This window comes from Rutilus rutilus, assembly GCF_951802725.1.
Source record: "Rutilus rutilus genome assembly, chromosome: 3".
Classification (NCBI taxonomy): domain Eukaryota; kingdom Metazoa; phylum Chordata; class Actinopteri; order Cypriniformes; family Leuciscidae; genus Rutilus; species Rutilus rutilus.
In genome coordinates, this window is record NC_140211.1 from 26,991,759 (window position 1) to 27,016,718 (window position 24,960).

The 24,960-nt window shown below is 41.2% G+C and overlaps 1 protein-coding gene across 1 annotated transcript in view; it reads left to right on the forward strand.

Annotated features, from left to right (window-relative positions):
- cep89 (centrosomal protein 89) overlaps positions 1-24,960 on the forward strand; it is a 116,231-nt gene that overhangs the window by 8,148 nt on the left and 83,123 nt on the right. The window contains exons 8-14 of the mRNA XM_084405822.1: positions 736-924; positions 12,780-12,922; positions 17,625-17,675; positions 17,990-18,073; positions 19,213-19,316; positions 22,090-22,205; positions 23,390-23,570. Of these exons, the coding sequence (XP_084261948.1) occupies positions 736-924; positions 12,780-12,922; positions 17,625-17,675; positions 17,990-18,073; positions 19,213-19,316; positions 22,090-22,205; positions 23,390-23,570 (868 nt within the window). The remainder of the gene's footprint in view (positions 1-735; positions 925-12,779; positions 12,923-17,624; positions 17,676-17,989; positions 18,074-19,212; positions 19,317-22,089; positions 22,206-23,389; positions 23,571-24,960) is intronic.

Consider the following 24,960-nt stretch of genomic DNA (forward strand, 5'->3'; position numbering starts at 1 on the left):
AATTGGCTTATTGCTTCAATTCAATGCTTAATGAGTAAATGTATTACTGGCTATTTCTACTGGCTATGAGTCTTAAAACCAGACTCATTCCATTAGATTTGACTTGACTAGGTAAAAATTTGAGCACAAAAGACTAATGAAAGAAATAATGAACTAGATCTCATTAGTTGTATAAGTTATTTAATAATATTAAGATTGTCTTTCTCTAATTTGTTTATGCTGCTTGTTTTCATGAAGATATAGGATCAAACAGAGTGTGTATTTTAATCAGTGCTAATGCGATTTGGTTGACATTAAGCTCAGCTAGACTAATGGAATGAATGTACTGAGTATTCTCAACAGACTATAGAGCGCCAGACTCATAAATGTGTATTAGGATTAAACAGATGGTCATAAACATGTTGTACTGTTTGCACATCAAGTGGAATTAATAGGCTATAGTCCATCTTAGAAAGAAAATCTGAAAATCTTCACATTGCTTTTTCTTCTGTCACGTTTAATTTCTTTATGTCCGTCCTCCTGTCAATCTTCCCTCTGTCCTGTCTTTGCATTTTGTGCTGTTTGTTGTTGGTGTGTTGCATTGTATTGCTGTGTCTTGTTTTCCGTTTTGTTTTTATACTTTGAGTTTTGTCTGTCATATTCTTATGTAATATATTTGCATTTCTGTTCTGTGGTTTCTATTCTGTGTGTGGATTTGCCGTGTTTTGCCCTGCCCTGTGTGGCTGTGTGGTGCAGAGGCCAGTGAAGTGTTGCGCAGTACGCTAGAGGTGCAGCAAGCGCTTGTAAAGGAGCTGAGGGAGCAGACTCAAATTCTGGCTCAGGAGAAGGAGACACGGGAGAAGAGATGTTTACAACAGAGTCGGCACATAGAGCATCTCCAGCAGGAGCTCTGCCACTCTCACACAGAGAGAGGAAACTCCACAGGTGCTGCTACACACCCCACTGCGCTCACTGTGGCCCATCCATCTTTAAAGGGATAGTTCTCCAAAAAATGATAATTCTGTCATCATTTACTTACCCTCTTGTTGCTCCAAATCTATGTTACCTTCTCTCTTCTGTGGAACAAGAGGTGACATTTTTTTAAGAATATTCTGGCAACATTTCAGTATAATGTATTAAAGTGAGTGATCCCTGCGGGACTCGACGCAGACAGAAAGTAACAAATGATGCATCGGGAGCATTTATGCTGGCATGTGTAGGGTGAAAAAATCTATTTGTACTTTAACCTGCAGGCTTTTGCGGACAGGAGCGGGACAAAACATTAATGTTGTGGGTTTTTGTATGATCTCAGAAGACTTTGGATATAAAAATCTTATGGACCATTTTAATGATTCTTTTATGAAATTCATACAGTGATTTTGTGTTCTTTTCGGAGCTTGGAAGTTCCAGCCCCCATTCATTGTACAGTAAGAGTGACTTGCACAGTCTTCAAAAATTATCCAGGTCTTCAGACATTCTCAAACATGCAAGTTTTGGAGTAGCATGGGGAGAATTAAACGATGACAGAATTGAAATTTTTGGCTGAGCTGAACTATCCCTTTTAGTAACCTACTGTGACTCTACAGTGCAAATGCAAATTGGCTCTAATTTTCAACATATGCCTACTTCAAGGTATTTCAATCAGCGTTTCAAATTGTACATTTTGTGAGCTGTAAAATGAGCTGTAAAGAACCTTAAACAAGCCATTTTTAATGAAGGTAAGTTGGTTGTGTTTTGACTTTTGCTCTTTTCATATTCAGTGGCCTCTTTATAAGGTACAACATTCTAATTCTAGAAAGGACTCCCAAAACGGCCTTACTTTTTCATGGTCTACACTGACATGATAGCATTCCATACTACAGATTTGTCAGCTGCACATTCAGGCATATTTTCTTCACACCATTTTTTTTGTAAAATAGTGTCTAGAAACTGTTGTGTATGAGGTCAGCAGATTCTGAAATACTCAATTCACCCCATCAGACAGACAATCATTCAAAGGTCAAAATCACTCACTGTAGATCTCATTTCTTCCCTGTGCTGTTGGGTTTGAACAAACACTGAAACTCTTTTGACAATGTCTTTGTGATGATTGGCCTATTAGTTACTTGCATTAAACAGCGGGTGTACAGGTGTACCTATTAAAGTGGCAACTGAATGTAGTGTATGGGTGTTTCTTAAAGGGTTAGTTCACCCAAAAATGAAAATGTGCTTTTTATTTGCTCACCTCACCCTCAGGCCATCCAAGATGTAGGTGTCTTTTTTTTTTCTTCAGTAGAAATGCAATTTTTAGCTGAAACTTTGGTCCTTGGTGATTCATATAATGCAAGTCAACCGCTACGTGCCTTTGAGAGTCTAAAAAACATATACAGGCAAAACCAAATTAATATCCATGGCTCCTGACGATACATTGAGGTCTTATGAAGCGGTCTATGCTAGAACCTGAACATTATTCACAACATTATTACCTGTAATCCACAGCCATTGGCTGGAATTCATTCAGTTTCTTGCATAGACCCATCATTTCACTTCATAAGACCTTAAAGGGATAGTTCACTTTGAAATTAATTTTTGATATGTTTTAGCTTACCTCAAGGGCATCCAAGATGTAGGTGTCTTTGTTTCCGCAGTAGTTTCAATTTTGATATTTTTAGGTCAAACCGTTCTTGTCTGTCAGTCATATAATGCAGGTCGATGGTCACTGGCTCAAAACACAAGCACAGAGTCCAAATTAAAACAATTCCCCACGTCCAAATGAAACAATTCCCCATCATAAGTACACATTGATGGCCTAAGACACGAAACGAGCGGTTTGTGTGAGAAAACGAACAGTATTTATATCGTTGTTATCTCTTGAAAACAGCACACGTCCAAATGATCTGACGGCGCGGGCGGGTATAGATATATACATAGTAACATAGATGTCGCCTTGGCTACGGTTTCGTTCCAATGAACTGCAGTAGCGAAGGCGACATCTAGTGTATACATCTATACCCGCCAGCGGGCGGGTATAGATATATACACTAGACGTCGCTTGGCTACGGTTTCGTTCCAATGAACTGCAGTAGCCAAGGCGACATCTATGTATATATCTATACCCGCCCGCGCCGTCAGATCATTTGGACGTGTGCTGTTTTCAAGAGATAACAACGATATAAATACTGTTCGTTTTCTCACACAAACCGCTCGTTTCGTGTCTTAGGCCATCAATGTGTACTTATGATGGGGAATTGTTTCATTTGGACGATGGGGAATTGTTTTAATTTGGACTCTGTGCTTGTGTTTTGAGCCAGTGACCATCGACCTGCATTATATGACTGACAGACAAGAACGGTTTGACCTAAAAATATCAAAATTGAAACTACTGCGGAAACAAAGACACCTACATCTTGGATGCCCTTGAGGTAAGCTAAAACATATCAAAAATTAATTTCAAAGTGAACTATCCCTTTAATGAATCGTCAGGAGCCATGGATATTAATTTTGTTTTGTCTGTATATGTTTTTTTTACTCTCAAAGGGACGTAGCGGTTGACTTGCATTATATGAATCACCAAGGACCACAGTTTTAGCTAAAAATCTTCTTAACTGTTCTAATGAAGAAAAAAAAGACACCTACATCTTTGATGTCCTGAGGGTAAGTAAATTAATAACACATTTTCATTTGTGGGCGAACTATCCCTTGAAACTTCAAGAGTTTTATGTCTCAGGGGTTGAGCGATACTATTGTGCAGCGCTTACCTCAGTAAGTTGGCTGAGCGGATCTCTGAGCTGGCGTGAGTGAGTGGAGGCGGGGCTGATTAGCATATTCATGGTTCCGCGTATACGTTTTCCCTGAAAAAAACGCTTAAATATGTAATTTTGGTGATCAAAGATAAGTTTTAAAGGATAAAATGATTGACTACAGGGGGACTTTAGTTATTAATAACTATTAATTATTAAAAATTAATTATAAAATAATTAATTATTAATATGACATTCCTAGGAAGGTCTTATTTGCCGCTATATGTGAGTGCAACTCAATCTTTTACAATAGATAGTCTACCTGGTTACCAAGGAGACTACAGTGAAGAGATGATTTATGAGACATGTGATGTGTGCAGAAAACAAAACAAATTAAAGGGGTCATGAACTGGATTATTTGATTATTTTTAGGGATGTCCCGATACCACTTTTTCACTTCCGATACTGATACCGATGCCGCAGCTTTGGCTATTTGCCGATACCGATATCAATCCGATATTTTTATTTTATTCTTGAACTAATACTAATAATAATAAAATATAATGGAAGCACTTTGCTCAATTAGCCACATAAAAACATCTCACTCAAATGGAGAACAAATGCTTCTCCAGTATATAGTCCACAACAACAGTTGATAATGAAGGACTGCCACCCTTTATTCAAGACCTTGAGATAATGTTTGGTAACCTGAATGAATTTAAAATTAATTTGCTATATTTCAGGGGCCGTATTCACAAAGAATTTTAAGGCTAAAAGTAGCTCCTAACTGGCGAATTTAGGAGCAACTCCTAAAAATAATGGGCGTGTCACTCGTAACTTTAGGACTCCTAATTTTTTTTGACTAAGAGTAATTCACGAAGCATTTTAGCCCTAAAAGTAGCACCTAAGCCTGGGACAGCTTAAAAGAAGTCGAGAGGACTCCTAACTCACTAAGACCTATTCACAAACCGCTTTTTGTGGCATTTCACGTTGCGATGTTTTGAAATGCGTATACGGCGGCTACAGGAGCTTCCAATCGCGAGGGAACAATTTAGCATTGTAGGCATAACTAGGGATGCAATAACGCCACCAACAACAACCAAAACTAGGCTACTCATTGCATGTAAACTAATTGTAACATTTCATTGTGAATCAAATTAAAATGTTCTTCTCTTTGCAAACGTAGGCAGCCGCAGAGGCATATAGTGACAGATTAATTCAATCATGTTGCAAAGATATTGCATCAATCCATATGTTTCATTAGGCTATAGGCTATTTGTTTTGCCTTACTTATTCATTTAGGCTATTTATTCAGTTATTCATCATCTTCCGTCCTTCGCACTACTTGTGTAGCGCACGCATTCTCAGACCTGTCACCTGTCACTCATCATCGTAGTGGAGGTGTTTACTTTGGAATCATTCCCGCGTTACAATCATCAGCCAATCAAGGTGGTCACTTCAGTCAAGCTCGTGCATGAGTAATGACGTCATCCATAGCAACGAAGACTCACTCTTAGTTTAGGAGTTGTCATTTTTCTTTACTAAGAGTAGGTCTGAAAGGCGTTGTGAATAACTTTTAAGAGGAAACTCCTAGCTAAAATCTTTTAGTGCGATTTAGGAGTACTCCTAGTGGTAAGATAAAATGCTTTGTGAATACGGCCCCAGATCAATATATTTGTTTCCTTAAAATTTTAAGTAACTTTAACTTTATTCTCATCTGAATTATAAATAATTTATTTCTGTATAAAATACTACTACTTTTTAAAAAACACATTTGATTTTCTTTTTTATTCAATGTAGAATGTGTAACTTAAAAATAAACAGATTAGTGCTCTGTTTTAGGACAAGAAATGAAAACCAATGCAATGATGAATGTCCAAAAGATGAGATCATTTTTGCTTTTAAACAGCGTGTGTGTGTGTGTGATTTTGGTTGGGTGACAGTTACAGTTTGACAAGACTTTACAGTTTGACAAAAGCACAATGTTGTGTTTTACACAAATATAAGTAGGCTAAACACTTTTTGCAGTTTTAATGATGTCCTGTATGAAAATGACGGAGTATGTTTTTATGTTTCGTTTCCACTGTTCGATCGCGCCCGTGCCTCTCTCTCTCTCTCTGACACACACACACACACTCCAGCATTGCAATCTTGACATCGCAGCCTGTTCATTTTGCTGCGTTCACACCAAACACGAATAGAGCGTCAAATTCGCGTCTATCGCGTCTAGTTCGATGCTTGAACAGTTTGAATCCATTCGCGCGTCCAAAACGAATAGGACGCGCCGCGCGCGTATAATGATAAAGTGAGCGTTTGAAGCGATATAGACGCGCGTTCAGAGCTAAGGCGGGCTACAGATTAGGTGTCCCTAAAGAACCCGCATATGCGCGTATCTAACAGTAACGTTAGTTCCGTATTACATTAATTAATGTGCACGCGAGATTTATTTATTTTAAAATCCATGCACCGAACGTACGTTCAGTACGAATACGTACCGTTCCACCCCTAATGGGTATCGGATCATAGGTATCGGATACATTTTTTTCTCCCCTCCGATATCCGATCTAGCATTTTGGGCCAGTATCGGCACGATACCGATGCCGTGGATCGGATCGGGACATCCCTAATTATTTTATAATGTTTCCTGGGGTGCCCTTATAATGTTAGTATGATTTTTACATTAAAAATGTCATAATTTAGAAATAAAAGGCATTTTTCCAAGCCTGATTTTAGCCTCTGATTTGAACGCTGATTAGCCGATGTTTGAAGGGGCGTGTCTGCTGTGAGACTTCAGTGTAAACGGCCACTGCTGTGATTGACAAACACGATGTAAATACAGTAATTGCTTCGTTGTGCAGTGTGACAGCGTCATTATTTCATAGCGAGTTTTGGCAAGTGTCCAGTAGGGCTGCACGATTAATCGCAATAAAACCGCACGCGATTTGGCAAAGGCTGCGATTATTTTAAGCGCAGCTTGTCAGTGGAGTGCGGCTGATCGGTAGTAAACACTGCCCCATTTGAACACCAGAGGGCGCTCTCACGCAAACACGCTAAATATGCCCCGCCGCAGAAGTACAATAACGGCGCATCATTCCAGGAAATCCCTGTCGCTGTAGCTGAATAGTCAGAAGATTGAAACGCTTTGATTAAACATGACTTATAAATGCACGACTGCCTTATTCTGTGTCAGAAGCTCATCATCTCACAGAAGGAGGAGCTCAACTGTCCTTATGAAGTGAGTTTGGAGTAAATGCATGTTATTAAATGTTGCATGTTATTAAAACGAGGTTCATAAATGATTCTCGTGTTTGGAAAGATATTTGACTCGTGTTGTTTTTTTCAAATGCACGTTATAAGTGACTCAAACTCACAGTGCTTTCAGATGGAGCAGCGTTTACAGAGCCGTACATCAATGACAAACTGCGCATAAAAAATAATCGCAGCCTTTGCGATTTTAAAATCGCGATAAGCCATCTCGATTTAAGTGCGATTACATGGAAATTGCGATTAATCGTGCAGCCCTAGTGTCCAGATAAACTCAAGCTGTGTGATTGACAGCTTGGGCGATTGGAAAGGGAGCTTCTTTGATCGCTTTCTGTATGTTATTTAATCACAGTTTAAATAAGATTATTTTCATCCTACTAAGAGAAACGATGTGAAGTTGATTGTTTAGTCAGTAGCTTGATTTACTGATGCATAAATAGTATTGAACAATTTTGAGAGATTATCTGTCTGAACTTGAATAATTGTACATCAGAAATCACTGATCACAGATCAGGCATTAGAATAAACATGATTACTTAATTAAATGTTTCACAGGAAGAAACCGACTCAACACGTAGGCTATAAAACCTAGCGAACGTGTTAGGTGTCGCCCAGCCCGCAGCTCCACAGATGTCTGTCAGCGAGGCACCGTGTGCCAGCGCCCAAGAAGAAGCGACACCCCTAGTGGAGTGGGCTTTCAACCCGGGCGGGCAGTAAGCCAAGGCGATGATATCCACTATCCAGTGGGCCATCCTCTGCTTAGAGACAGCCTTTCCCTTCGGCTGGCCTCTGATCTGAGGTCCTGAGGCTTTGCGTTCTGTCCACGTACAGACGCAGAGCGCGAACGGGAAAAGCCAGGGCTGGGTCTGCCTCCTCCGAAGGCAGCGCTTGCAGGTTCACCACCTGGTCCCAGAAGGGAGTGGTAGGAACCTTGGGCACGCATCCGGGCTGGGGTCTCAGGATCATGTGAGAGTTATCTGGGCCGAATTCTAGGCACGATTCGTCAACCGAAAATGCATGCAGGTCCCCTACCCTCTTGATGGAGGCCAATGCAACCAGGAGAACTGTCTTACAGGACAGGATTTTTAACTCAGCTGATTGCAAGGGCTCAAAGGGTGGTCTCTGAAGTGCCGAAAGGACCAGAGACAAATCCCAAGGGTATAGAGAGTGAGCGAGGCGGATTTAGTCTCCTCGCCCCCCTCAGGAACCTGACGATCAGGTCGTGCTTTCCCAATGACTTATCTTCAACTGCATCGTGATGTGCGGCAATCGCGGCAACATACACTTTAAGGGTGGAGGGAGACAGCCTTCGCTCCAACCCTTCTTGCAGGAAGGAAAGCACGGCTCTGATTGAGCAGGATCGGGGGTTCTCCTCGTGAGAAGAACACCAGTCAACGAACAGGTTCCACTTCAACGCATAGAGGCGCCTCGTAGAGGGGGCTCTAGCGGAAGTGATGATGTCAACTACCGTGGTGAGTAGGTCACCTAGAACCTCCACGTCCCATCCAGGGACCAGACATGGAGTTTCCAGAGGTCTGGACGTGAGTGCCATAGGGTGCCATGTCTGAGAGAGCAGGTCCTCTCTCAGAGGAATGGGCCAGGGAGGGGCTGTCGCGAGGAGCACTAGTTCCGGGAAGACCACCTTGGCGGTTGATGTACGCAATGGTCGCAGTGCTGTCCGTACGGATCCGTACATGCTTGCCTAGTAGCGGCGTTTTGAAGCGGCTCAGCGCAAGATATACTGCTAACAACTCGAGGCAGTTGATGTGCCAATGCAGTTGAGGCCCCGTCCACAGACCTGAAGCTGCATGCCCGTTGTACGTGGCCCACCAGCCGGTGGCAGAGGCATCCGTGGAGACCACAGGATGCCTGGACACTTTTTCTTGGGTAACACCTGCCCGCAGGAACGAAGGGTCTGACCACAAGCTGAGAGTTTGGCGACAGTGCGGGGTCACTTGGACCCAGCACGAGCCGCTCTGCCACGCCCATCTCGGGACTCGATCGTGGAGCCAGTGTTGCAGCGGCCTCATATGAAGCAATTTGCCCGGCGTTACTGCGGCTGCAGATGCCATATGCCCCAGGAGCCTCTGAAAAAGTTTCAGTGGTGCCACTGTTCTGAGTGGTGCCACTGTGACTGAGCACCATGTCCCTGTGTTCGCACAACTGCTCTCTCGACTGGGCCAGAATGAGCCAGTCATCTAGGTAGTTGAGTATGCGAACAACATGCTCGCACATGGGAGCAATGGCCGCCTCCACGACTTTCGTGAAGACGCGGGGCGACAGGGCCAGCCGGAAGGGTAAGACTTTGTACTGATATGCCCGTCCCTCGAACGCAAAGCGAAGAAACTGTCTGTGTCTGTGTCGAGGGAGAATCGAGACATGAAAGTACGCGTCCTTCAGGTCGATCGCTGCAAACCAATCTTGGGGACGGATGCATTTGAAAATGCGTTTCTGCGTAAGCATCTTGAACGGCAGCCTGTGAAGGGACCGGTTCAGGACACGCAGGTTCAAGATAGGTCATAACCCACCGCTTTTATTGGATACAATGAAGTACGGGCTATAGAAGCCGGTCTTCATATCGGCTGGAGGGACCGGCTCGATTGCGTCCTTCGCCAGTAGGACTGCAATCTCTGCCCGGTGAGGGCCGGGGGACGCAGGGCGAACTGAATCGCATAGTCGAGTCTGATGGTACAGATGAGCCAGCGAGATGGGCTGGGAAGCGCTAGCCAGGCTCCCAGACACCGTACAAGCGGGACCAACGGCACGACAGACGTACCCGAGGTGGGGCAGCGTGGCGGAATGCAGGGACCCGACTCGGACGGCATAGCGGCCCGAAGTGGGGTCTGAGTGTGCAACACTAACCTGACTCCACCGATCGGCAGGGGATGAGTGAGACGGCATAGGTGCGGCCCCGAGCCCATCAGGCTATCGCTGGCGAAGCAAGAGGGGGCAGAGGGTGGCAAGGCATAGTGTCGCACACCGCCAACCTCACTCTCTTGGGACCCAGAGATAGAGAAGCTGCTTTTGCTGAGAATGGGGTACCGCCAGTGGCGGAACAGTATGATTCAATAAAAGTTCTCTGCCCGGCCCTCCTCCGGGGAAGAGCAGCTGACTCTGCGTCTTCCTGCGAAGCTCAACGTCACAGTAGAGCTGGCTGTGGCGGAGTTTTTTTTATTTATTTTTTTCGCAGGGGACTGACATCCTTGGCGACAAACAGACTGAGGGCCCACCAGTGACTCAGGGAGCACATTGTGGCAAGCTTTTGGTAACCTCAGCCTGCTTTTGAACTGCGGAGAACCGCTGGGCACAGTCTCCAACAGTGTCGCCGAAAGGCCACCTTGTGAGATGGAAGCATCAAGAAGGCGAACTTTGGCGATGTCTCACACCTCTGCAGGGTTTAGCCAGGGGGCACTTCTGGACCACTAAGGTGGACATCATCTGGCTGAGGGCCAGCGCTGTGACTTTAACACGGTCAGTCACCATGCGCAGCTCAACCCCGACTCAGAACTACCCTCATGCATTATGACTGTTTGGTCACATGCAGGGACGAGGCGGTCTGCAGTAGCACTGCCGCCCCACCATTGAGGGTAGTGAGAGAGGAAAAACTTTCTGCAGGTTTTGGCACATTTGGCTTGCCATATTGGCACGAAAATGCTTCCATAATGCAAAAAGGTTTTCACACACATCCGGAAAGGCACAGGGATTAAGGCACGATTATGCGTCGCACTGCGCTCCCAGTGTAACTCGAGAAAGCATGGCTGTCAAGTCTGAATCTGATTCAGCATGAGCATGCACACCATTATAGTGGGAGCTCAGCATCATCTTCATTTCCAGAGCGTAACAGCCCTCTCTCTGATGCAGAGATCGACATCTAATCCTCCCCTGGAGCCCCGAATGAAATGCTAGGTCCATCATGAGAATGACCAGCATCCCATCCAGAAGCTGCCAGGCATGCAAGACAGTGAATGTGGCCGTCAATTCGACGGCACACAGCACGCTGATCGCTCAACCTTTATGAAAAAGGCAAGACGAACAACGTGTTGACGTGGTCACATTCTCATAAGAGAACATAACCACCCACAAACAGAGTCTCAACATGTTTGCGATGCGATAGAGGAGTGAGGGGCCCACACGGATTGGTTACCGGGCGGGGAAGCCCTCACTATAATCCTCCGGTCACCCTGTCTATATGCAGAAATAGCCCTTTTCTGGAGCACCAGAAGAAGAACTAGATCGGGGCATAAACGAGGGGACTCCACCTTGTTAAGGCACTTGAGTCTCGACCGCGCATCTAGAGCGCCAAACGACGCACGCTGGGTTGCTGTGACAACCCGCGCTGTCAGCCGGCAGCTCGACGGCACACGGCACGCTGAACACTTAAACCTTAATGAGAAAGGCAAGATGAACAACGTGCCGACGTGGTTATGCTCTCAGAGAGAACATAAGCCACCCACAAGCACAGTTTCAGCACACTTAAGCCCAGGCATGTGGTTAAGTGACCAACAGTGATCGTGGCCGTCACATGAGGATAGGAAACGACCGCATCCAGAAACACACGGTTTGAATGACGTCTTGAAAAAGACGCAGTGTCAAACCCGTGTATGCTCTTTCAGGAAAAACTGCTCTCTCTGGTGCTGAAGCACCCAGGGATGACCGCGGCTACACAAACAGGACGAAAGTGCAAGCCTGATGTGAGCACTAACATTCTCATTGAAGGCGCAACATTCTGAGCTGTGAAAACAGCTGTTTTGCAGGCTCTCTGTGAGATCGCGGCCAGCACTGTTTGCGCTGTAACACCAACACCAGCTTGAAGAGGCGTTCTCCTGAAGAAGCAGACTCGTTTTCTTCTTTTGAAGTTTAACACCTGCTGCTCGTTACATGCTCGCGCTGCAAGCAGAGCAGCTGATGCAGTTATCGCATGCCAATATGCATTGGCTCGTTTTAATACTCTCGAAGTAGATTGGTCTCTCAAGGCGATCCCAATTACGTCGTCACGTCGACGTTACGTCGAACGTGAGCGACTGAAAGGGAACCCCACTATCCTAGCATTAGGGTCGTTTGGAAGGTAATGGTATTGATCCTGTGTCGATCTTTTCTCATTCGCATGTCACTATTCACTAACGCTCCAGTGGGTGGGGACTGCAGGGCCAATGACGCGATGATGTAGACGTAGGCGTTGATATTCTTCTGCAAAGGCGGTCTTTCGCTGCCCTGTGACGTCATAAGTCTCCACTTTTGAGATCCTGTCGTTTTCTAGCCTTGGTTTCAATAAAAGCAGTTTTTGGAATAACAAGGAAAGTTTGAGTTTTGAAACTTGCAGGGTATTTTTATAGTTTAACGAACTCTTAACTGTCAAAAGATTAAGGAAAATTTTAATTCTCAGTTCATGACCCCTTTAAAATCAAGAGAAATATCACTTGTGAACATATTGTGAAAATATGACGAAAACAAAAGTAAAATATTATTGTGGTTTTAGGATACCTAAAATTGTAGCTAATGAAATTAGCCTTAAGGCAAGAAAATATAAATATTAAAATATAATTTCCAACATGAAATAAATGGTTATTTGAGATGTGGTGGAAATGACACTTGTTCATACTTGTTTTTTACCATCAGGTAAAAAAGATTGACAGAATTCTCCCATGATGCATGTACCTACATTTCCAGAGGACCCAAAGTGTCCATAGTTGAAGAAACACCCATAATGTGTACATATCTGGGTGGGAGTTCTTGCCTGAGTTGTTTTGCTGTTTTAGTGTGTGGTTTTGCATAAATCAGCTCTGATCTAACTATGTGCAATTGTGTGTGTGCGTGTAGGTGAAAGCTCTGAGTTGCTGAGTCTGAGGCAGCAGGCTCAGGAGCTAGTGGATGAGAATGATGGGCTGAAGATGACGGTTCACCGTCTCAACGTGGAGCTCAGCAGATACCAGGCTAGATTCCGACCACTCAACAAGGACGAGGTAAAATAGCTCACTGTACACCACTTTCAGAGACATGTCTATAGGCTCAAACTTAAAACTACATGATAGTGATTTTAATAGCTTAAGAAATTGTATGTAAAAGTGTTATACTTTTCAAAAAGTAACTGTGAATAATCCCTCCCCTCAACTATCAACCTTCTCATTCATCTGGTCATACATATTAATATATATGTAACAGCATATGGGAACTTGATATTTTGCCATTTTGTGTGAGTTCTCAGTTACTAGAGGAGAAAAAAGCAGAAAGCTACTAATGCACTTTTAAGTGCTTGCAAAAGAATGTGCACTACTTTCACATACTATGGGTAGAAAAATGCCACACAACCCTTAATTATAATTCTGGAATGATATGTTTGAGTTCATGTACAGGACATTTTATCTGCAGTCTCGCTTGCCTGATCCTCTATTTTGATGCGAGAGATAAGTGCTGTGTGATAACTGAAGTTAATTGCTACAAATCTGCATTGACTGATTTTGGAGCGGTGCTGGAAACTGTAGTTCATTTTTTCTTGTAAAAGAATGATGAATAAAGAGCTCTCAGAATTTCAGTAGTTTATCTGACACTGTCTTCTTTTGGTCTTGCAGGGTGTGATTAGCTAACGCCACAGTAATGATATGCAGCTTTTCCTTTCATCTCCTTCTTCCTGTTTAATGCAGAGATGATAGTTTGTGGGGTATTATAATTTCAAATGAGCACTACCAGCGAGAGGTTGAGATCAGATATGTGCGCGCACATTGAAACAGATTGTTTCTGCTTTACCCTGGTGTGCAGCTTGTTTTAGCCTTCTGAATGCATTCTAGCACCTCTGAGATAGTGGGCAGCTGAGAAAATATCCACAGCTACAAATTACGTAGAAATTACGTTTATTTAACGTTTTACATTTAAACGTGCAGGGATTTGCAAGGAGCTATGATTTTGAAAAGAGCCTTGTAACTTAACAGCTGAGTTATAAGTTTTAATGAGCCTTTATGCATTGAATAATAATTGGAAAGCACTCAGAGGAATTGCGTAACTGAGCTTCTTTAACAAGCCTCAGAAGAGTTTGACAGCAAGAGAGCAGCGTGACCTCTTTGCCGCTGGTGTCATTATATTAAGGAGGGGAAGGGAGAGATTGAGTTTATTTTATATTGATGAGGGCTGCCTGAACCTTGTGTCTCTCTGGCTCGCTGGTTCACAGAGAGAATGACTCTCCTGGCTGCCCAGATACTTCAGTATAATACATTAATCTGCTTTTCATTCATCTGTACAGTACTCGGATGGCTGACATGCTACTCATTTAAAGATGATCTTAGGGCAAATAGTCCCTAACTGCAATGAATTAGAGATCTGCTGATTACAGAACTAAGATCTTTCTTAAATATTTCAACACCCTTTTTCACATCTTAAAAGGTTTCAGTTAATAGTTTGAATATAAAAAAATTATCACACCGATTATGTTCATTTAGCGAGATTGAACATTTGACTGTCCTCGACTGATTTTAATTAGAGCACTGGTGTGTGGTTGGGCAGAAGTGAGTGAATGGGGAGAAAGGAGACAATCGGCAGGCTAAATATACTCTGTCACTTTAGTTTCAGGTCAGTAGCCTGGATCTCTCTCTCTTTTCTGCTCTTTCTCTCCCGCTGCCCCTCCTTCCATCTCAGCAGGGTTGAAACTTAAGGAAATGTCACATGGGCTTTAGTTAAAGAAGAAACTAGGTTCTCTGTGTCCCTCTAACTCTGTCCACCAGCCTCTGCTTTTTACAGTACTGTTGATTGCTTCCCTTTCCAGGCTTCAGTGGATCAGTGTAACACTGAATGTGTCTGAACGCTCAGTTGCGCTAGCAGGCAGCAGGAAGCGTGTACGGGAGGGCTGCTGGAGTGATTAGGACAGTGGCTGGCAACATTGCTGCAATGTGATTTGAGTCATTAAGTCTGGGGACTGTCAGCAGTGGTACTTTTACTCTAATTAGAGTTAAAAAGTACATTGCACACAGTATCACACAGCACCTTGCAAATAAAATCATTTTTAGATTAAGTAGATTTAAAAAAAAAACTTTCTAAAGAATAATTTTCCCCTCTAATGAATTTAATGACCTATAATTAATTTTAACAAAATGTAGTATAGGCTGATTCTTGTTGATGTCTTTGTTCGCAAATGAAATGTGGATGTGGTTTATGCATGTGGCTTTTGTAACAGTATGTATCAGCACTTATCAGCACAGAATCTAGCCCACTGCTCCACTCATTATTCACACAATTATAGAACACACAATTATAGATTTAGGAAATTATCAAACCAAGCATTGTGATTGCGAACCCACAGGCAGCCTTTTAAAAATATCTCATTCTAAGTAAAAAAAAAAGATTTTATTTTTTTCTGAAAGCCACATACATAGTCTGTTCAAACCTCAGTTAAATCCATTCCATGAAAACAACATTGGAGCTATGTAATGAGGAAAACTGCTTCATAAGGGCATGTTAACGTACATTTTATTTAACATGTAAAAATGCTAAAAAACAGTAAAAATAAATTCTCTTTTGTAATACTAAACATATTAATTTAAAGCGGAATGTGTTATTTCTGTACCACTTGAGTAACAGAATTGCAAAAACAGAGTTTCTGTTTGAATTTTGAACAGAGTTTCAGAATTGCAAAAACAAAAGACAGGTTTCTACAACACTCCTACGTCTGGTTGGTGTTATGGCGCGAGAGATCTGACTAGTAAAATGTAATGTAATATACTGTCATGGGATAAAAACTATCCAGTGGTGTGTTTACCAAAATCATCATTCCATCATTACCAACAAAGTTAAATGATTCAGTGTTCCCCGAAGTCTTAATTCTAACAAACATTTGCAAACAGCATCGAAAAGTTGTGTGGTTGAAACTGCAGCACACGGCTTGTGGTTAGAAACATAGTTTCTTGTTAGTGTGACTTAAATAAGAGGGAACCCATTTGATTAAATCAAACATCTGGAAATAAAGGAAAACAACAGAGAACAAAAATAGCGAAGTAGTTATCAGATGCCATGTTTGTTATTTACAGCAATAATCGTTATCGCTTTTATTTTAAATCGAGTTTTTTTTCACCACTTAATTTTAAGCACAGATTAACAAATCAGGGATTAGAATTGTAACCTGTGATTGAAACCTCCATTTACAATACATTTTCTCTGCCATGATGGATTTGCCATTCTAATTAAACTGCAACAATTTTAATATTCCATTTCCTCCTTTATAGAACACCAGAAACTCTCCCTCTCTCTGACAAAAGTAGCTCTTGCCGTTAAAGGAAATAAACTGCTACGTAGAGAGACCGTTACTGATCAAGTAGGCAATTAAAAAGGAAAATTGCGGAAGTGCGTGCAGATTTCATAAGCCTGGAAATATATTTATAGTAACAATTAATGGAGTAATATGGCAGCATAATATATGACAAAACAATCAAGAAATAAGAAAAAACAACTATCATGATTCGTGGAGTGACTATCTCGGTGTAAGTCTCGGTTCTTGACTGCGCTGTAACAACGATTCCGGGACGCCGTGACCCTCACACTCTGTGCTTTCATCTTCATTTTTATTTGTAATAAACACCTCTCTGAGACCTGATGACACACCCACTGTTTCTATCTTTGTTCAGTCAGCCACATAATTTATTTGTAGGTGCACTTAATTTTATTTAAAACTCCTAACTTGTAAATTTAAAGTTAATCCCTAATTGAGATTTAAATCCGAGTTTAAAGTTATGGAGCAACAGGATTAAATTGAATCTATCTTAAATATAAATTAAATCCAGGAAGGATTAAATCCAAAAAGATGGTTTAAATGTAAACCTGCATATTTTTTTAAACCAGTTTAAAGTTTAGTGCAACAGAATTATTAGATAAACCTTGATTTAATCTAGATTTAAGCTTAATCCTTGTTGGTGCAACCCACCCTTGAACTGTAAAAATAATATATGTCAGTAGTCATCAGTCAAAGTCATAATATAAAAACAAAATTGTGTGTTTTGGAAGAAGAGAGAAGGTTGCAGGCCATGTCACGCTCACAAAATATGTCTCTTAAACTCACAATGGCAGCTTGTCCTAAAGCAACCTCTGAGCTACATCAGCTCTGAGCTGTGTGTGTGTGTGTTTCTGTCTTGAGGGGGCCATTGGCTCATGTCACTTGTGAGTTCTGAATTGCCCTCTTGCATCAACGTCCAAAAGAGGCTCATCTCTCATTGCTTTAAAGCACATTATCCACACACCCACTAAAACATGCTCCACACTGCTGTCAGACCTTTATCCCATCCTGTGTTCCACTGCACTCTTTACATATTTTACCATGTAAATATGCGCCAAATTATCCTGTTTGACCGTTGCGCTTGTGTCTTGTGTCTTTTGCAGGGTCCCACTCATGATGCGGTGTACTAAAAATATCAGAAAGTTCGCATTTTAAAACGTGTGTCTATACGTTTTTTTATAGTTTTTAAAAGTTTTTAAAAGCAAAAACGCATTCTGCGTAAAAGGCCCATAAGTCTGTCTCATTCTTTTTTTATTCTACAGCTGTCTGCCTAAGAAATGCCACTGGTCTGTAATTATGTTTAAGTGTAATTACATTAATTTTTAGTTCTTTTTTTCACATCACAATATCAATAGGAATAAAGGAAGTGAGATAATGTATAGGCTCAAATGCATTTCTTTTCCTGAATTCCCCAGAATGCTCAGCTTAAATGCCTGCCAGTGAAAGGACCTGCACCTCCTTGGCTGGTGCGTAATCTTATTGTATTATTTAGTTTTTATTGTGGGTTTGTTTCATATAGTCTCACATTTCCATACTGTCTCTTCCTAATGTTTCTGACTGGTTACTTATCCTAAGATGATACATTCCCAGGTTTTTTCTAAGGGCATTTCATTAATTGATGTGAAAACACTTATTTCTCGCTATGTGCTTATGTGTATTATTAACCAAAGATGGTGATGGCGAACTCTTGTCAGAATATTTCACAGCTTTTTGTTGTTATGAAGAGAAATGCATGTTTTATTTTGTTTAATGCTGTGGTTGTACTCTATATTGCCTTTAGCTGGATATGAAATATTTATCACCTCTGCTGCTGGCTTATGAGGACCATCTGAATGCCAAAGACAAACTCCTCAAGTCCTGTGAGGTGAGTTTGTGTGTGTGTCTGTGTTATAAGGGGAAATTAAAATTCAGTTTACTCTTATTACATATTTTGGTGTTTGCATGCAATAATTAAAAAAAAAAAGACAATCTAAAGTGTGTATTAAATAACAATGCAATAATTATGCTTGCTTTGATCTGTGACTTTTGTTTTGGGAATTTACACAAATGATCACTTTATTGTGGTGATTGAATTTTTTTTAATGTAATGTGTGAAATCATCTATTGACTACTGTATATTGAGTGTTTTGTCAATTGCTGGTGTATATTATATTAATATGCACATTTTACCAATGAGAGATGCCACTGCTAGCCTAGCAGTCTTGTAATAATGAGAGAGACATAAAATCAGAATATGGTGAAGTTTTTGATGCAGGAAAACTAATTTATTATAGGATCTGTGTAATAATATCTTTCTAATAGTTTCTGTCTTTGACTCTTTGGCTCTCTCTCTCTCTCTCTCTCTCTCTCTCTCACACACTCACACTCACACACACACACACACACACACACACACACACACACACACACACACACACACACACACACACACACACATACACACACACACACGTTTCTTATTTTCACTTGATCTGTCTCTCTCTCTCTTTCTAACACACTTGCAGTGCACCCAACACTCCCACCACACTTACCTGCCTTGAATTTAAAGATCTTTCCAGTTAGAGTCACGTTTTATGTTTTAAAGGGACAGATACTGATTTTTACTATTTTTTTTCTCTCAGTAGTCAAGGGTTAATTAATCACATTCATAGTTATATTTAAGTATGTTTGAAGTCAAAGACAAATTCACACAAAAAGGCCACAATACAAAATGTCCTAGATTCTCCTGGAATTCTTCATTCTTGTGTCAAGCTGTTGTTTTGAGAGCTTGCTAAGCATCGGTTTGGTGAGAACAGAGTTTTTTGCTCTTTTTTTTTTTTTTTTTTTTTTTTTGCATTGTGCAGCTGTGCTGAAGTTTCAGATGATCTCTGGGTGAGGTGAATACATTTACAAATGCACCAGAGAACGTTCATGCATACCAATAAGCTTACTTAAAGTAGTTTAGCAGTTTGTGGAGTTTTTTTCCATGGCAATATAGATGTAGCCTATGTTTTTTCCTGACAGAATGAACTACAGAGTCTCAGAGCACGTGCAGAGGAGGTCATTCAGGAAAACGAGAAACTTCATGCTCAGGTTAACAAAAGCAGCACTGTCAGCAACAAAGAGTGGTGAGTTTGAGCGTGTTTCTCTATGTAATGTAAAAGTGTGTGTATGTGTTTGTTTTTTGTGCCTAGGAATGAAATAACAATGGACTTATGCTGACATTCCGTCAGAGAATTATATTTAAAAGAAATTAGGGGGAAAAAGGTATAAAGGAAAAATGTCCAGGGGAATGCAATAATCCTGTGGGCGAAAACAAAAACAGGGCATCTTGTCCTTGAGGCATGCCTCATTCTGCTAGCCATGCTTTTATCACAGGACTGATAGTGCCCCATGGTCCTGTTTGATTATGGCTGACGGTCATGGGGCTAAAGTTATGAGAATAAGAGTGAGGATGTGTTAATACAGAGTAAGGATATATGCCATTTATAGGGTTGCAAACTAAGAAATAAATATCTGATATTCCCTTAAAGGGTTAGTTCACCCAAAAATGAAAATTCTGTCAGTAATCACTCACCCTCATGTTGTTCCAACCCCGTAAGGCTTTCGTTCATCTTCGGAACACAAATTAAGATATTTTTTATGAAATCTGAGAGCTGGCTCACTCCTCCATAGGCTTCAATGGGATTGAAACTTGCCGGCCCAGAAAAGTTATTAAAGACATCGTTAAAAAGATAAAGACATCGTCCAAGTGACTACAGTGGCTCAACCACAAGTTTTTTTTAAACGACAAGAATCATTTTTGTGAGTAAAAAACAACAGAAATAACGACTTTATTCAACTATTCATTTTCGTCTGTGTGGGCCTTGAATGAATTCACGTAGTGTAACAGCGCAGCGCGTCTGGGTTGTACGTCACCACGTAGACTCACTGTTGGCCGACTCTGGTCATGTGTGTGATGTGTGTGACGCATGATGACGCGATGACGCAGTCGGCTATACTTTCCCCTTTAAGCGAGTCTCGGTGCGTCCTCCGAAGGCCGCGTCGGCCGCGCACTTCGAAGGACACGGCCTTCAAAGGATGCAGCCCCTGAATTGGGACACAGTTATATGATGCAACCAGTGTAGTCTGATTGCCAAATTAATGACTCTTATGAATCAGTCTTTTGTAATTAAATAAAAGTATTTAGTGCAACCAGTGCAGTGCGCAACCGATTCCGGTTCTTTTTAGTGAATCACGTACAGCTCACAATTTACTGTGTTATGTCAAAACTGTTTACAAGACAGTTGACAAGAAATGAAAATTCACCCATTCGTCTGTTTTCTAAATGCATGTTATTGGTCATATTGTGATAAACTCATCAATGCATACGTTTCCTTTCTTTTTTTGACCTTGTTATGTTTAAAGGTTGTATCAGCGATTTCATGCCCAAAAAAGGCCCAAACATAAATGATCACATTCATCTAATCTTTCCTAATGATCCGCTAGCTGCCCGCCCCATAAGCATGCCGTCAGAAACAGCGTCTCTGTAGGCAGCCTAGGCTCTGAGATCTGCACACAAAAACAATTGGTTTCACCACCACTCAAAACCCAAATAAATAGTGTCCAACCAATCACCGACAGGGGGTGGTGCAGATCTCAGAGCCTAGGCTGCCTTCAGAGCCTAGGCTGCCTACAGAGACGCGTTTTTTTTGACGGCCTGCTTATGGGGCGGGTAGCTAGCGGATCGTTAGGAAGGATTAGATGAATGTGATCATTTATGTTTGGGCCTGAAATCGCTGATACAACCTTTAATCAAAATCAAGTCGATCTTCTGATGAAATGACAAACTTCTGTTTGGTGACTGTAACAATGTTTAAAGTTTAAGGAAGAAGGAGGTGGGCAGACCGGCAAACTATTAACGTAACTTTAATCATAAAATAAACTCAACAAACAAGTAAAACGGTTGCCCCTCACGGACTACTGCGGCATATTAACATAATAAAAACACCAACATAAATGTCCAGGCCTGGTCCTCTCTCGTCTTGCACTTTTGTCACTCCTCCTTTTATGCTTCCGGAGCTCCTCCGTGGGACTCGAGACTCATTATCACTCGCGCCACCGGCTCTCGGCCCCGCCCTGCTTGCCACAGTGACGTATGCAAATTTTCCAATAATTTAATCTGCTTAAAACTGGCCCCTTTCTTACAAACAAATGGCAAGCTTGCACTCAAATCTTCCTCTATCCAATCATCAACAACTGATGGAAAGAACCAAGACCCACTCTACATTTTTGTCTTGTACAATAATCTGTTTACTTGGCTATACATCACAATACTGAAGAAAAGATATGTATCTATTTCCATTTCATCTCGACTTTAAAGAACTCTCCGCACAAATATTCTTCCCCTTTTTTTTCTCCTTCAGGTTGTTATGGGTTGGTTTTAAAGCATGTTTTAGGTTTATGTTGTCATGGGAGCAGTGTTTGCATCAGCACGTCAGACATACAGTAAAATTTCAGCTTGATACAAATAGCCTACAAAGTGTGGTTGGTCACTGTGAATGTGAAGAACAGTCTTTTCTGCATTGTTAAACGAAATTTTGTTTCTAAATGAAAACGAAAAGATAACACAGCACTGCACTACTCTTTCAACAATACTTATTGGCTTTCTCTGAATTTCTGCATTTAAATCCTGTCATTGAACTGAACAATTTGTGCGTGTGTTTGTGTTAACTAATTAATTTGAATGTCCTAGAAAGGTTTTAGCTTTTGTCTTTATCTGTATTAATTGCCTGCTGTTCACAGTCATCTTTGTCAGTGAAGGATCTCTCATCCCTGTTGCCAACCTCACTGTTCATTCAAACACTCAAACACTGTCTGTCTGTGTGTGTGTGTGTGCGTGTGCGCGTGCGCTGTGTGTAGGAGGCAACTGCAGGAGCAGGCTCGTTTGGTGCTGGAGGAGAATCAAGTGTTGATGGAGCAATTGGAACTACAGCATGCCAAAGCTAAAGAAGCCCACAGCAAACATACACAGGAAGGTATGGTACACGTATAAACTCCTCGTTCCTCTTCCTTTCGTTCCTCGCTTACTCTTGGATTTTTTGCGCAAAACCTCACAACACCCACCCCTGTCGGTGATTGGTTGGAACACTATTTGTTTTGGTTTTGAGTGGTGGTGAAACCAACTGTTTTTGTGTGCAGATCTCAGAGCCTAGGCTGCCTACAGAGACGCGTTTTTTTGACGGCATGCTTATGGGCCGGGCAGCTAGCGGATCGTTAGGAAAGATTAGATGAATGTGATCATTTATGTTTGGGCCTGAAATCGCTGATACAACCTTTAAGTATCAATTTAAACATGGAAGCTCCCAACCCAGCTTTATATGCAGTGATAAATAAGCTTTTCATAGATTGATTTCCCCCTGAAATGTGTATACACATCAAAATATTGCTGAATATCTCAACCAGCTCAACCAGTGGATTGAGTTTGGGGTGGATCTTAAGGCCTGTCTATATCAAGAACAATAACTATAATAATAACTATATTAGCGTTGATGCAACCGAACCATGACGTTTGCGGTCAGCATAACTCAGTGACTGCTTTGAAGCAGAAGGGGAAAAAAAATCCGAAATAATTCCAACGATATTGTTCCTCTGTGTCATTATCGTTATAGTTGTGGTGTGGATTCTGCTATTCTCCTAGAGTTAATGCCCATTCACACCAAGGACAATAACTTTAATGATAACTATAACTATAAAGTTTGATTAATCATTATAATTCTGTGGGAATAGGGAAGTCCACATCACAATCATAGCAATAATGCCATGGAGGAGCTATATTGTTGCAATCACTATTAGAATGTTTTTGATAAAATTTGATAATGTTTGATACAAACATTGACAGCCATTCAAAATACAAAATAGGCAGTTGTTGACATACTGTAAGAGTACAGAGTTATAAAATAAATGTGAATTACATAGCCCAGAAAATTTAATCCATATTAAAATCTCTGACTTTTGTTAGCAGACTTTGGTTTCTTGGTATATGTGAGAACAATTTATGACATTGTTGACATCTCTGAGATATTGAGGAGATCTCATTTGTGATGTTTCTTAATAATGAATCTGTGTCTTCTTCACCATGTTCCTTTCTTTATTCAGCATATACTGCACATGTATTATTCATATGGACTCAAATATAAAGCACCTCTATGTTTGTGTGTAGTGTGTAAGGTCTCGAAACAGGTGATGTTGTTGGAGTCAGAGAAACAGGCTCTGGAACAAGAGCTAGAGGTGGAGTGTAAAGAACACCGTGCCCTGAAGACAGAGTTTCAACGAGTGCGCTTGGCTCTAGAACACTCTCTGAGCTTGGCTGAGCACAATGCTGTGACTGACAAACTTAAAAGGTACCAATCATGCATTTCATGTTAATGAAATAAGACTGGATGGCAAAAGCTTCGAATAAAAACAAACAGACAGAAAAGTATCAAGGAGAGTAATTCATTGCTATTCTTGATCTGCTGTATGCGAGGGTTTGCAGCAGAGGATTTCTGTATTGAGTATTGAGGGAAGGAAGGTTAGTCCCTATTGAAAAATAAATAGCATAAAATAAATGTTTTCAAATACATTTTGATATAAGTATATATACTACACAAATACATTTACATATTTATGTACTTAATATAAATACCCTGCAATAGCACTTTTGGTATACTAAATTTATATATTTAAAGTACTTATCCAGAAGTAATGCTGAGGTCCAACTAAAGATATACTTAAGTATATTTGATTGTACTAAAATGGAACTATTGCAAGTATACTTTAGGTACACTTTATATATCTTGCATTTAAAGACGTCTTGCATTTAAAGACATTTAAAACACATTTTAGGCTTTATATAAAGAAAGGTGCATTTTACGGTGGCCGAGAGAGCTCAAAGTTCTGCAACTGAAGAAAACATGCAAATAGAAAAAAAAAAACAAGCAAATTAAGAAAACATCAGTTTGACACCACGTGCTGCATATACTCATAACGAACCAAGAACAGAAACACGCTGAAAACACTCACAACACACATACGATCAGGATGTTAAAATACACAAAAAACTCAGCTTTCAGGTCATCGACAACACTACTGACGAGTAGACATTGAACAATAAGCATGTCCCAGCCAGGTTTGTCACTTGTTGGCGTCCCCTTGAAACATGTCTGTGCTATTTGCAGCACGTTTCTGTATTTGGTTGCATTGTGGAATAAAGAAGTACTCCAAATAAAGTTTAATTATAATATTTATATCAGTAAATCTCGATATGCAAATATGTCAATGGATTTGTACTGTACTTAGTATGAATCAGTCATGAACCATTTAGAAAAACCAAACTGGATTTACCCACCTGTCCAGCAAAAACAGAGCCACCTGAGTGTCAGATTGGAAGCCCTTCTGCTGGCGGAGTTCTCGCCACCTTTTGAACGCTTTTCCGATGTAAATTATTGTTATGTTTCGTGGTCCAGGCTGGGCCAGTTTGTTTTTCTTGCCATTTGTGGAGCCTGGGCTGTCTACAGAGACGTGTTTTTCAGTGTGTTCAGGGGACAAGCAGCTAGCGGATAGTGAGGAGATGTTTGCTATATGTGACAAAAAAAATTCTGGCCTAAAAAATGCATGACATCGCTTAGAGCAGCGTTTCCCAACCGGGGTGCCGCATATTCACATAAACACATCGGTTATGTCCGTGCTGCTGTCAACGGTAACGCACGCGATTCATGTTTTTCAGTTTAACGCGTTCAAAATATTTAACGC